The sequence below is a fragment of the Brassica rapa genome, chromosome A05 (genome assembly GCF_000309985.2).
Source record: "Brassica rapa cultivar Chiifu-401-42 chromosome A05, CAAS_Brap_v3.01, whole genome shotgun sequence".
In the NCBI taxonomy this organism is placed as follows: Eukaryota; Viridiplantae; Streptophyta; class Magnoliopsida; order Brassicales; family Brassicaceae; genus Brassica; species Brassica rapa.
This window is the reverse complement of record NC_024799.2, coordinates 22,975,623-22,988,893: the sequence shown is the minus strand read 5'-3', so window position 1 is coordinate 22,988,893 and position 13,271 is coordinate 22,975,623. Positions and strand designations below refer to the sequence as shown.

The window sequence follows — 13,271 nt, the reverse complement described above, 5'->3', positions numbered from 1 at the left end:
CACTAATTACTCATACAATGCACCTACGTGTTACTTTTTCATTTTATATCTATAAAATAAACACGGCGGCCAAGAGCGGTGACCGGTGGAGGTTAACATCAAGGCGGCTTTTATTCTCTCGCTATCTTTCGATTCTTTCCTAACGTTTTCTTCTTAAATTATCTTCACAAATGGCTAAAAAAAACTTAAAAACCAAATTAATTGAACTTGATTTACCGAAAGTGAAAGTATCAGATTGTTAATATTTGAAAATTGCGTCAGTTCTTATTCATTCCATATGCCTTTTTATTGTCATATCATTATATGTTCACAATGAAAAGACCACGCATAAACCTAAACAAAAGCTAATTAGCAATAAAATAGAAATAAAAACGACAAAAGGACAATGTTTTCAAAAAAATGCGCGAGGAATATATTCCAAAAAATACAAAAGAGTCTTGATTTTTTTTTAAAGGAAACAAACTATAAAGAAGAAAGAACGTCGGAGTTCAATATTCTGTTTCTACTTAAGAGTCTAAGACAAATCACCAAATAAACAGTTATTCTCTAATCTCTATTGATGTTCGACACAGCTTGCCCTCGCTACGAACCTCTCGTCTTCAGAGCTCAGACATGCATGCATGCATAGTATAAACATCTAAATATATATATTTTTTAAATTAGCATACATGCATATTATAAAAGTGTATAAATATATGTTTCTTGCGTGAAATTACTATGGTAGAGAAATCATATTATGCCTTGAGAAGTATGAGACAATTTTACCTTTCACAAATTAAATAATAAAATTAAGCACGTATATTTTGTTTGCTGACTAATATAAACGTGTTATAAATATTCCTTTCATATTTATATCCATTGTTATTTGTTTTGCTATGGATACTAGATATATAGCTAGATTTAAGAGTTGTACATGATAGATTATTGTTTTTAAACAGATGTAAAAATAAATATAACAAAAGGAGTGTTGTCGATAAATCGACGTAGTTTCTATATCATAATACAGTGTTAAAATTGTAGAACAAGACATGACTACCCGTTTATTGGACGTTTACTTTACTTTATAACATCTCTAGTGCTGAAAAGTTATGCCTAGTACTATTTGCCGATATAATTACACTATCGTAACGATATCAGATGCCGCTTGTCCCCAATTAGAGTATTATAAAACTTGTACATTGCCTGCAAAAAGATAAATGCAATATGATTAATTATGTTAAATACTTTATCCCCTACAATTAACATATTCAATGTCTTATCCATACAGTAGCAGGACATTTCATCCTTCACTAACCCTTTCACTTGCTAGTTGCTAATTGCTATGACAATAACTTGTGAGCATTTATACTCCTAGAAACTTAGCAAGGCATCTCGCGTCTTGTCTTATGTATTTATTAATTAAAAAAGGGGTATAAATGACTCCCTTAAATTAATTACGGTAGCAGAGGTATAGCATATATACTATCACTGATCGAATACTATAAATAACATCATAAATGCTCCTTCTGGTCGATGTGCTCGATAATAATAATTAATATTTGTACTTTATTTGGAAATGGAATATTTAAATTGGTACAAACAAATTATATAATATGTAGAGAAGGGAAAAGGGATACAAGTTTTGTCTGAAAATATGCTGTTACAAATGAAAACCAAATAGAATTTTAAGTTGTCGAATACAATATTTTTTTTAAATGATCGAACTTCATAGTAGTGCTGGAAGCATCCACTGTATTGTTTTATGTCAATTGATAAGAAAATCATAATGTAAATATGTTTAAATTAACTTTTTAATATTGGTTGACTATTCACCACCAATTGAAGTTGTTTCTTAATGAAAGCGGTGGGTCACTAAAAGAGTTGACTAACCAAAAGCTAAATACAAGTTAAAAAAAGGACCGCGAGAATATGGCTTGCTTACAAAAGTTGTTGACCTTTGTTAAAAGTTTTGTAATGTGGTGCGTCATTATAAAGAAATATGTCAAGTAACAGTTCAAAGTTCAAACTAATGGATAGATCTAAAACATTATTTCCATTCTATGTTTGTTACATAAGTTACTATTGTTTAACTAATTTTCAAATAAAATACTTGCATGCACCTTAAATATCACAATAAAATTACTCAGCCATTGAAATACCATATCTGATACTCGGTAATAAATCATTCAATTTCTATTACCAGTTAACTTTAACTAGTCAAATAGTTAAGAGGTAACGTTGATCAAAAAAAAAAGTTTAAGTGGTAACAGTTGGTATTTTCTTTACGAAAGATATATAGTAATCATACCATGAAATCTATGGAGATCTTTGTGGTAGAGATGGAAAACGAGACAAAAGTCAATTATTACGCGTATGCTATGTGACGTATCCAATATCCATCTGACCATGCCCATTTCCAGTGAACTTTTTTGGTTTTGAAATTTAGCATGATCTTTTTCTGGCTCCATGCTTTTTAATGTAACGTGTTAAATTGTTAGTGGGCGGTTTCGTTTCAATATATAAAACCGTATTTAGGAATAGAGAAAAAGACTAAAATAGCACTAAACCAAGTTTTTGTTCCCAAAGTAGCACTCAAGGCTCAAAGTCACAAAAATAGGTTTCATTAAAGAGGTAATGTACATTTATACCCCTAGGGTTAATTAATCCAAACCTTAGGGTTTAGAGTTAAGGGGTGGGGTTTTGGAATTAGGGTTTAAAATTTTATAAATAATAAATAATAAAATAAAAAATAAAAATTTTAAAAACAGTTTCAAAAAGTATTTTTAAATTATAAAAATAAAATCTGAAAAAAATAAAAAAAATTGAAATTTTTTTTTAAAAGAAAAATTATAAAAATTTCGAATCTGAAAACATATAATCTGAAACTATATAAAAAAAAAGTTTTATTTTTTTTATTTTTATTTTTTTTATTTTTATTTTTATTTTTTTTATTTATTTTAGTTTGTTTATTTAATTTTAAACCAAGGGTATTATAGATATTTTACCCTTTAATGAATGTCATTTTTGTGACTTTCTCCTTCTAGTGCTATTTTTGAGACATAAACTTCAAAAGGTGCTATTATTGACAATTGCCCTTTAGAATATGATCGGCTACATTGCTTCAAATATAGTATAAGTGAATTGCTTAGAGTCTCAGACGGTCAGACCCATTGCGATTTTATCATCATGTAGGTCACACTCCCACTAAAGTTGTTTTTCTTTTCTAATTTATTTTATTAATATAACGTAGATAAATACTAATTAACCTCACCTAATATACAATTACACGTGTGTAAAATACAAATTTTAATAATTTTCGAACCCATAAAAATTTCCACTGTTCAGAACACTAGCACTCTTTTAAAGTCAAGAAATATGAGGATCTTGATAATTCAAGTGGACCAAACGTACTAAACACCAGAAAATGTCAATGTCTAAGAAAACAACTGCATTAATGCATAACTATAGAGATGGATAGAAGAAACTTTTAAGAATATTTTATAAGTTTTAACAAAAGATAAAACTCTTAACAAAATCAATGTAATGTTATTATCGTTGGCGTGTTACCATCCAATATTCAAACCCGCATGCGATCTGAGATGCATGTTACTGAAAAAACTTGTTAACAACAAAAGGACCCTAGAAAAAGACGCAATGAGACAAAACTTATACAAAACACTACTATATTAGAAGAGCTGGCCAAATATAATGTAAATGTTTAGGTTATAATATGCATTTAGATATAATAAACTGTTGTTAATACAATCTTTTATCTATATATTAAGAAAAATGACTGTGGGTGAAAAATGAAAATAGTGGCCAGGATAACTCTACAGTGTCAAACAAAAGAGAGTAATGAAAAGAAGCGTTGAAGGAGATGAGAAAAGATCAAAGGCTTTTTTGATTTTATCGCTTCCCGCACATGAAGTCCAGGTTGGTCACTGATGTTTCCTACGCATCATCATTACACTCAGTGCTTTCAGATTTTACAAATCCAAGAACCCTATAAAAACCTTAAATGTAATCTCCTTGTCCACTGTGTAATTTTAATCCTTTTTATCTGAGAAAGTTTCAGCTTTCTGGTTAATGCGTATCCATCAATCTTCTCACTTTCATTTTTTTCATTAAACAAATGATTGAACAAGAAGATTTTTCTTTTAACCTTTTTTTTTTGGCTCATTCTTCTTTTCTTTTTCAGTTTTGGATTATAACCTCATGTTTCTAGTAATATACTTATGTTATATGTATATAGAATTAATATTCTTTTACGCGGTAGAGTTTATTTTCCCTCCACTGTCCACAAAAGCATTGATTCTCTCTTTTTGCAGCTACCTCTGCTCTGGTTTTGATTTTGATTCCTTCTGTTCCCAAAAATATTTATTTCTTAGTTTTAAATATATATAAAAAAGAAAGAAATTTTGCATGTATGGTTTCTCTGGCCTTCTCTTAGTAGTAGCTTTTGTGTAGCTGGTGCACACATTTAACCTCCCATAGTGAATGATTCTGATTCACATCTCCTTTCCTTTTTATTCCTTCTCCTCTCCTCTCAACATCACCTCAAAACTTCTCTATAAATAAGCATCCCCCTCCCTAACCTTTTCTTATATTTTCCATCATCGTGTGTGTTTGTGACATTTGAAAACTCTCCACCAAAAAAATTGTAGTGAAAAACAAAACAGTCAATTGAACAACAATGAGCTATTCTCATCAAAGCATGGGTTCTGGTCAGTTTCTACTTCTTTTTTTACTCTATATTATGTAATATTTAATGCGTTGTTACTGTATGCTAGTCATAACTCTGTTTTTGTGATTACAATTCTTCAATATGTTTCTGGCAAAATATTTGTAGGCAGTAGAAGTGCAAGAGGATATGAGTTTGGAAGGACCTATGTTGTGAGGCCTAAAGGAAAACACCAAGCTACTATTGTTTGGTTGCACGGTCTTGGAGACAATGGCTCGAGGTAATATAATAATCTCTCACTTGCCTTGTACTTATGATCAGTCTCCATTTCTTGAGGCAAGTTAGTATGCCTAAACAATGCTCAAAATGACTTGAAACAGAATCTAACTGTGTCTATGTTCTCTCTGCAGCTCGTCTCAGCTCTTGGAGAGTCTGCCTCTTCCAAACGTAAGGGATCCACGAAGACAAACACATTTGGAAGTAACTTTCTGTATTAATAAACTCTCATTGATTGTTTCTGATAAAAAAAAGATTATATGCTATGCACAGATAAAATGGATTTGTCCAACTGCTCCTTCGCGTCCTGTTTCACTTCTTGGCGGATTCCCTTGCACTGCATGTAAGATCATTCAACTTATAACCTTCTCTAAACTTCAAGAAAACATTCTTCGAAAGAGATAGCTAAACAATAGAAACCAAACTCTTTTGCTTCTCAGGGTTCGACGTAGGAGAAATTTCTGAGGATCTTCAAGATGATATAGAAGGCTTAGATGCTTCAGCTGCACATATTGCTAACCTCTTGTCAACTGAACCAACAGATGGTAAGAGAAGCAAAGAGTTTCAACATCACAGTCTCTAGCTTAACTTGAAAATGTTGTTTGTTTGTTTCAGTCAAAGTTGGGATAGGAGGTTTCAGCATGGGTGCAGCAATAGCTCTCTACTCCACAACGTGCTACGCTCTTGGACGTTATGGAACCGGACATCCTTATACTATAAACCTACGAGCTACTGTAGGACTTAGTGGTTGGCTTCCTGGTTGGAGGTATTTATTATATTCTCTACAACCCCTTCATGTCACTAGTTAATACATAGACTAAATATTTAAAACGTTACATATAACAATGCAGGAGCTTAAGGAGCAAAATAGAAAGTTCTAATGAGGCTGCAAGGCGTGCTGCATCAGTACCAGTTATACTTGCTCATGGAACTTGTATGCACACATCATTCTGTAATATAAAGTTGAATTTTACTGTTTCAAGATGGAATCTGATTTTTTTGTTCTCTCTCTTGATATGTTATTTGGTTGCAGCGGATGATGTAGTTCCTTACAGATTTGGAGAAAAATCTGCGCATTCACTTGCTATGTCTGGATTCAGACAAGTTGTGTTCAAACCATATGAAGGGTAAATGTTATAACATCTATATCAAGTTGCTACTGTTTTGGTCTGAGATTCTAAGGTTTATTGTGATTGTGTAGGCTTGGTCACTACACAGTTCCTAAGGAAATGGATGAGGTCGTTCAGTGGCTCGCTTCAAGGCTTGGTCTTGAGGGATGGCGTTAAGCTCCAAAAGCATCTCTATATCTATATTTATACATGGTGTTAGAACATAGTATATGTAATGGATGGGTTTCTTGGGGTATACGGCATTTTCTGTTTCAAACTGTTTTGTATTTTACTTTTTGCACTTGTTCTCTTGGATTTTTGGTTATAAATAATGAAATAAATGTTTGTTCATACCAAGATTCAAAAGATTCTGAGTTTCTTATGACATTATTGCCGTCTATCAAAAACAAAAAACATAATGATTTCATTCAAATCAAATCAAAACCTCTGGAAGTTTATTGAGACTTTTGGTTTCCAGAGACGTCTTTAAGCTTTTCCTCAAGTTCACCTTCCTGGAATTGTACAAAAGGACTTGAGATCATAAGCCAACACAATGGAAAATAAAATAAGACACTTAAAAGAGTATGCTCATTAACCTTGTGCATGTTAAGGATGATGTCTGAGCCTCCAATAAACTCTCCCTTGATGAAGATCTGTGGAAACGTAGGCCAATGGCTGCACAGAAGAAAGTTTCACAAATCAGATCCAAGCCTATGTAGATCATATAATTTCCCATACATCTTGCTAGATACATAAAGCATTACAGAATTTGAGAATGACCATTGAGAATGAGCCTACACAGCTCTCTATATGAAGCATAATCTAACCTGAAAGATTTGACAGCATTTTTCAATTCTTGATCTTCAAGAATGTTTCTAGCACCAATAGGCACATCTGAACGTTACACCAGAAATCACATAACGTTAGATCTCAGAGCTTCAAACGAAAAAGTAAGGCTTCAAATGTCATGTACAAAACTTACTATACTGTTGCAGAACTCTTACGGCTAGTGAGCTAAACCCACACTGAGGAGCTTCCGGAACTCCTTTCATGTAGATCATAACAGGATTCTCCTTCACATCCTATAACAACCCAAACCATCAGCAAAACAACTCTAACCAGATGCAACAAATCTAAAAAAAGCTTCAAGCTTACATTCTCAACGATATCCTTTAGCGAGTCTGTAGAACCAGAAGGGACTTTCTGTGTAGGCTTGAAATCATCATGCGTGTCTGAATCGCTGGGCACTGTGGAGGAGTATCTCATCATCCCATGTTGGTAGACAGATGCAGATGCCTGCACACAGACACCATGTAAATTAAAGATTCGAACAGCTCACGTAGTGTTTACCTAATCAGGTTCAGTTAACAGTTAGGATCATAACCCAAAAGGCATTTACTCAAAAGAGATGAAAAAGAAACAACCTTTAAGATTGCAAAAGAGAAACCCAATTAGTTATTATAAGAAACTAACCAATCTAGTAGAACGAAGAGAGTGAAGGCTTGTGATTCCTTTAAGAAACTTGCTCGACAAAGCAGCCGCCATCTCTAGATTAAGCAGAGATTGATTTCTTCAAATTCACAATAAAAAGTTTCGAGCTTTTGATCTTATAAGATATCGAGAACGGGGAAAGGGAAGAAGTCAGAGAGGAAAGTTAATGACTTTCACCGGAATTTTTCAGAAAATTTAAAATAGGAACATGGAAGAACCGAGAGAAGCCCTGCTTTGCAACTGTTGCGACCGCTTCTCAATCGAGTGTGACCGAACCCAGAACGACGACGTGTCGTTAGTCATAACCCTAAGCTGTTATACGGTGTCGTTTATGGTGGTGGTCCGGATCTCGTTCTTGTTTTTTGCTTCGGTTTTCTCCGGTTTAGGAAAAAAATCATTATCAAATTTCATGGTAAATAAATTGTCTGGTTCTGTAATTTATAAACAAGAAAACAAAGTTACATCTGTTGGAAATTGTTATATTATAAAGGTTAAAATCTTTGATGAAGGTAATCTCTTTGAATTTTGAGTCGATAACGGTTTGGGACACTTTTTTATCTTTTTTGACACACTAAGACACAACTTGCTGGAGAGACACTTTATCTTGATTCTGAGCTGGTTTCGGACTATTGTGCCCCTCGCTTTCTTAACTGAGACCAAGGTTGAGTAAGTGTTTTTTTATTATTTCTCGCCAACTGGAAAGCGACCGTACAGCCCTGCGTTTCTTTATTAAGTTTGGTTTCTGGGGAATACTTTCTTCTCAACTTTTTCTTTGTTTTTTTGCAAAGTTCTTATATTTTTATTTGTTTTTTCTCAGAATTTAAGACATTTGAAGAAAGTATAATTATTACAATAAATTGTAATTTGTTTTTCTCTATATTTTAACATCCATTTTCATATATATATTTTATATATTTCAACAATTATATAAAAAATATGTGAACATAAGAAGTGTGGATGCAAAATTGTGAACATATAAGAAATATACGTGGACATGGATAGATAAAAAATGTAGAAAATCTCTTTAAAATTTTCGTGGATGAGGTTTCATGAACTAAGTTTCATGGATGTGTTTTCTTGGACAATTTCTTATATTCCTAATCATCTTACTTAATTTCTTAGTATCTGTGGACAAGTGCTTTATGCATACCGTGTAGTGTTTATGTACATTCCCAACATATTTTTGTGGTCATTATTACAAATTATAATGTATAAAATCTATATTAATGTATAAAATAAGTTATAACTTTTTCTCTTCTACATTTTGATATTCATAATGTATATATTTTTTGTAAAATTATAATAAATTTTAATGTCCATGTGAACGAGTTCTTCTGAACGAGGTTTTGTGGACACTATTTTGTGGATATACATATTTCTATATATCATATAGGATTGTGTGGACGCCGTTTTATGGACATGCATATTTTTATAGAGCATTTCGTCGAACAACTTGAATGCGTTTTTTGTGATTTTCCATTTTAATTTTTTGTCCATATAACATTCAAATTATTTTCTCAATAAATTAAGTTATTTTACACATTTTGTTTCAAAACTCAAAAATGATTACAGCAGCCAAACAATGAACAAAACCATCAAGGAACAAAATAAATCTAATCCACAAAATAAGAAGACTTTGTACATAAACAAAGAGACACACAATTTTTTTTTTTGAAAAGAGGAAAAATAAGAGTAAAGCACATACTTACTTCTCCAACGAAAGAAAATAAACAATTAAGGTAACTATCATCCATCCACTTGGTTTCCTTCGATTTCTTCTTGTTACGTGGTTTCCTCATGATTCCGGCTCGATGGTGAAACAGGATCGATGAATCCGACGGAGGAGAACAAGGATCGATTAATCAGACGGAGGTGAAATGGGGATGAAGTGAAACTAGGGTTTGCGATTTGGGAGATCTACTTTCAAAATCGTAGGGAGAGAGATTGTGGTTTTGATTTTTTTGTTTTGACATTCTAATTCGAGATACGTGTTGTTAGGGTGGGTTAACTATAGTTAGATACTGGAAAATGGAGTTTTGTCTGGTTAGGTTAGTCTTGAGGGTATGTGAGACATTGCACATAGATAAAGTGTGTGGCATGTGTAAAGTGTCTGATCCTGTAAATTGAAAGACATAATGTGTCTTAGAATGTAAAAATTTCTTGAATTTTTGTAAGATTGTTGAAAGTTGTTTGTTTAATCACAAAATCTTCTATACTTGTATGAAACTAAACGTTCCATTTTGTTTTGTATCTCGTCTTCATCACGGACCATAAGATTCACATCCTTCATAATATAATGATGTTTTTTAACGTAACTTTTTGGGTAAAGATATATAAATATGAAACAAGCTTAACTCATACAAATCAAAACAATATATGACATGTCTAATTTCCTAATATCGGTAAAACTGATTTGGTTTAAACATATAAGTTGATTACAGTTCTAATTAATGCTTGAGATCCATTAGTTAAAAGTGGATAATGGTATGGAATTAATAACTGTTTATTTAAAACAAGAATACAAATTGGACGATACAAAAGTTGCAATGGGATCAAATCTAAACTTATTGGCTGGAAATTAGAAGTCTCCAGGATCACCGTCACAACAAAAGACGCATGAGGGAATCACAAACACAAGGACACAACAGAGATAACAAACAAAGACACGGAAAAGTCAAAAGACCAAACAAGACATTATAGAAACAAAAGAAAAGACACGTTCATAATTCTCTTGCTATCATCACTTCCTCTGATAAGTATGATGAGTAGGATCAGTGGTCCGAGTAGTACCAGTAGTGGTCGTAGTTGTGCCTGGATAATGTTCCTTGTCTTCTTCCTCCGTAGCCATCCCAAAAGTGTGTTTCACCGCATCAGCTGCACCCATCGCCATCTGCTTCACTTGCTCACCTGTCTGGCTCAAAAACCCACCGGTCTTGTCTCTACCTGCTTCAGCCGTCTCTTTTGTGTACTGAGCCGCTTCTTGAGCCGTCTCCTTTGTGTACTGAGCAGCGTTTTGAGCCTTCTGCTTTATGGCTTCTCCTGTCTCGGACATGTAACTTCCTGTCTTGTCCTTCGTCTCACGGGCTTTCTCTTGAGCCGTCTGGGCAGCTTGAGATGTCTTGTCTTTTGCTGCTTGGGTCGTCTCATGAGCCTTTTGCTGGGTCGTTTGGGCAGCTTGAGAGGTCTTATCTTTCGTTGCCTGTGCTGTCTCATGCGCCTTTTGCTGCGTCGTTTGGGCAGCTTGAGATGTCTTCTCTTTCGCTGCCTGGGCCGTCTCCTGAGCCTTTTGTTGGGCTGTTTGGGCCGTTTGGGAAGTCTTGTCCCTGCCTTCCTCAGCCTTGTCCCTCATCGCTCCCATAGCTTGTCCTGTCTTCTCCTGTTATTACACAACCAAAGCATTTTTAGATCTTGAAAAGAGAACGAGATACATATATAAATATGTAGACGTATATATTATTAGTACCTGAGTCTTGCCTCTGGTTTCACCAGCTTTGTAGCTTTGTTGGTTAGACGCCATTTTTCTTTTCTTCAAATGTGCAAATAGGAAATGAAAGGTAAAGCTTTTTCTGTAAATGTTTGTTGCTGTGTAAAAACTGTGTATTGTCTCCCCAAACCATCGAGACATTTATACTGTGTCTTGGTCGGTTTGAGAACAAGGCACGTGTTGGCTTAGAAGACACGTGTATAACTGCGTGGTGTGTTGAGACTAAAAGCTAATTAAATTAGTGAGTATGGGTGTTGTAGTTTGCCAGTGTTTAGTATGCGGTTTCTCGATCTTGTACGTGTTATCCTGTGTGGTTGCGACACGTTATGGTTAACTGAAAGATGCGTGCTACGTGTCAATACCATAAGTGTGGCGCCGCATGTTATAATATCAATATGGCTATGTTAATTTTGAGTTGATTTTTCTATAGGACACATTTTTATCTTTTTTGACATTATAAGACACATTGTGCTGGAGGCACAATTTCACGGTTTTCCAGACAGCTTTTGTACAGAAATACCCTTTGCCCAAACACATGAAACAAAATAGTGTAATTGATTTTCTTTTGTTTAGTTAGGCGATGAAAAATCAATTTGTAATCTAGTGAAGAAAAAAAGTACATATAGAAAATAGTGACAAATTGCAACCGTTAGATGGAGGGGGAGTTTGAACAGACGATGGCTTCAAATCTCATGGATCAGACAGGGGAGAGTTCAATTGGCATGGAAAATAATCTTAAGGAGACGATGGCAGACGAAACACTGAACCAGCTTGGGGGAATCGCGATTGGGCCTAGCTCCAGTAGAGATCATCAATCACCATCCCACCCTTTGCAATCGCCGTTAAAGAAGAAGAAGGGATCACCAAACTTTCACGCTGCAGGACTGTCGTTGAGGAAGAGGAATATGCTAAAAGGCCGGGCCTCACCAAAATTCAAGGAGGCGAAAGATGGGCCGTCTATGGGCTTTAAACCCTCTATGGCCCGATCAGAGAAAATGGACGATGGAGGCAAAGAAGAAGGACGTGCGAAGACCAAAACAAAAACTGCGAAGGTGGGAAGCAAACCACCCAAGATCCCCAGATGAATACAGTAGCGTGGAATTGTCAGGGCGCGGGGGCCGACCTTACAAAGGAGCACCTCGAAGAACTTTATCATTGCTTTTCACCTAGGTTCTTATTTCTTTCGGAAACTAAAAACAATCGGAATTTCTTGCAAGATATGCAAGTTTCTTTTGGATATGATCATGTTTGTACTGTTGACCCGGTTGGTAGGAGTGGAGGTTTAGCACTTTTTCACATGGAGGATCCGTCGGATACTATTTTGTATGCGGATAAAAATATGATTGATATTAAAACAAGACTTGAAGGACATGAAATTTTTATGACTTTCGTGTATGGTGACCCTGTTGTTAGACATCGAGACCATGTTTGGGAACGATTGTCACACATGAGTACTACACGTAACAAAGCATGGTTTATGATTGGAGACTTTAACGAGATCACCGGAAACCATGAAAAGAGAGGAGGAAGACGTCGATTAGAGAGCTCTTTCCTACCTTTCCGTACCATGTTAGAAAACTGTGGAATGCTTGATTTCCCATATAAAGGAAACTCATTCTCGTGGGTGGGAAAAAGACGATCTGGAAAAATTAAATGCAAATTAGATAGAGCAGTGGCAAATGAAGATTGGCACGCCTTATTTACCCACTCAGTTGTAGAATTTCTGCAACTTTGGGGTTCGGATCACAGACCGGTCCTAGCACGGATCCAATCTACTGTTAGAAGGACGAGAAAAAGTTTCAGATTTGATAAGAGATGGATAGGAAAACCAAGATTTAAGGAAGCAGTAGTCTCGGGATGGGGACAATTTGATGAAATTCCAATGAGGAATTTTCATCAAAAAGTTACCTCATGTCGAAATAAGATTAGCTCATGGAAAAGACAAAATCCTACAAATTCTGCCCTATTAATTAAGGAGTTAAAAGATAAGATAGACTTGGCACAAGATGATGAATTCACTACCACCGAAGAATTGGAAGACTTGCGGAGACAGCTGATTTTGGCATATCGAGAAGAAAATACTTTTTGGGAACAAAAAAGCAGGGATCAATGGCACAGAGATGGGGATAGGAACACAAAATTTCATCATGCCACTACAAAACAACGAAGAGCCCAGAATCGGATAATTAGTATCAAAGACAAACATGGGAAGCTGGTAGAGAGTGAAATCGAGGTGGAGAACGTGTCTGTT

The 13,271-nt window shown here is 34.8% G+C and overlaps 3 protein-coding genes across 5 annotated transcripts; 1 reads left to right on the top strand and 2 right to left on the bottom strand.

The window, feature by feature from the left end:
* The first annotated feature begins 3,079 nt into the window (after nt 1-3,079).
* On the top strand, nt 3,080-6,440 carry LOC103869891 (acyl-protein thioesterase 2). Of its 3 annotated transcripts, none has more exons than XM_033292822.1 (9): nt 3,088-4,703; nt 4,829-4,940; nt 5,071-5,107; nt 5,192-5,279; nt 5,377-5,481; nt 5,552-5,702; nt 5,788-5,870; nt 5,970-6,063; nt 6,138-6,440. In XM_033292822.1, the coding sequence occupies exons 1-9, from the start codon at nt 4,673-4,675 to the stop codon at nt 6,220-6,222; spliced, it is 786 nt and encodes a 261-aa protein (XP_033148713.1). In that variant the 5' UTR covers nt 3,088-4,672; the 3' UTR covers nt 6,223-6,440. The 3 variants fall into 3 exon arrangements, with proteins under 3 accessions (XP_033148712.1, XP_033148713.1, XP_009146212.1); XM_009147964.3 differs by having other exon boundaries at nt 3,096-4,703; nt 5,210-5,279; XM_033292821.1 differs by having other exon boundaries at nt 3,080-4,703; nt 5,071-5,279.
* On the bottom strand, nt 6,367-7,831 carry LOC103869892 (monothiol glutaredoxin-S15, mitochondrial). The gene is made up of 6 exons (XM_009147965.3): nt 7,519-7,831; nt 7,201-7,341; nt 7,028-7,127; nt 6,873-6,939; nt 6,642-6,720; nt 6,367-6,557 (listed from the first exon to the last, which is right to left on the bottom strand). The coding sequence occupies exons 1-6, from the start codon at nt 7,588-7,590 to the stop codon at nt 6,501-6,503; spliced, it is 516 nt and encodes a 171-aa protein (XP_009146213.1). The 5' UTR covers nt 7,591-7,831; the 3' UTR covers nt 6,367-6,500.
* Nucleotides 7,832-10,042: 2,211 nt separating this feature from the next.
* On the bottom strand, nt 10,043-11,147 carry LOC103869890 (late embryogenesis abundant protein 29). The gene is made up of 2 exons (XM_009147962.3): nt 11,000-11,147; nt 10,043-10,912 (listed from the first exon to the last, which is right to left on the bottom strand). The coding sequence occupies exons 1-2, from the start codon at nt 11,051-11,053 to the stop codon at nt 10,277-10,279; spliced, it is 690 nt and encodes a 229-aa protein (XP_009146210.1). The 5' UTR covers nt 11,054-11,147; the 3' UTR covers nt 10,043-10,276.
* Nucleotides 11,148-13,271: the final 2,124 nt, after the last annotated feature.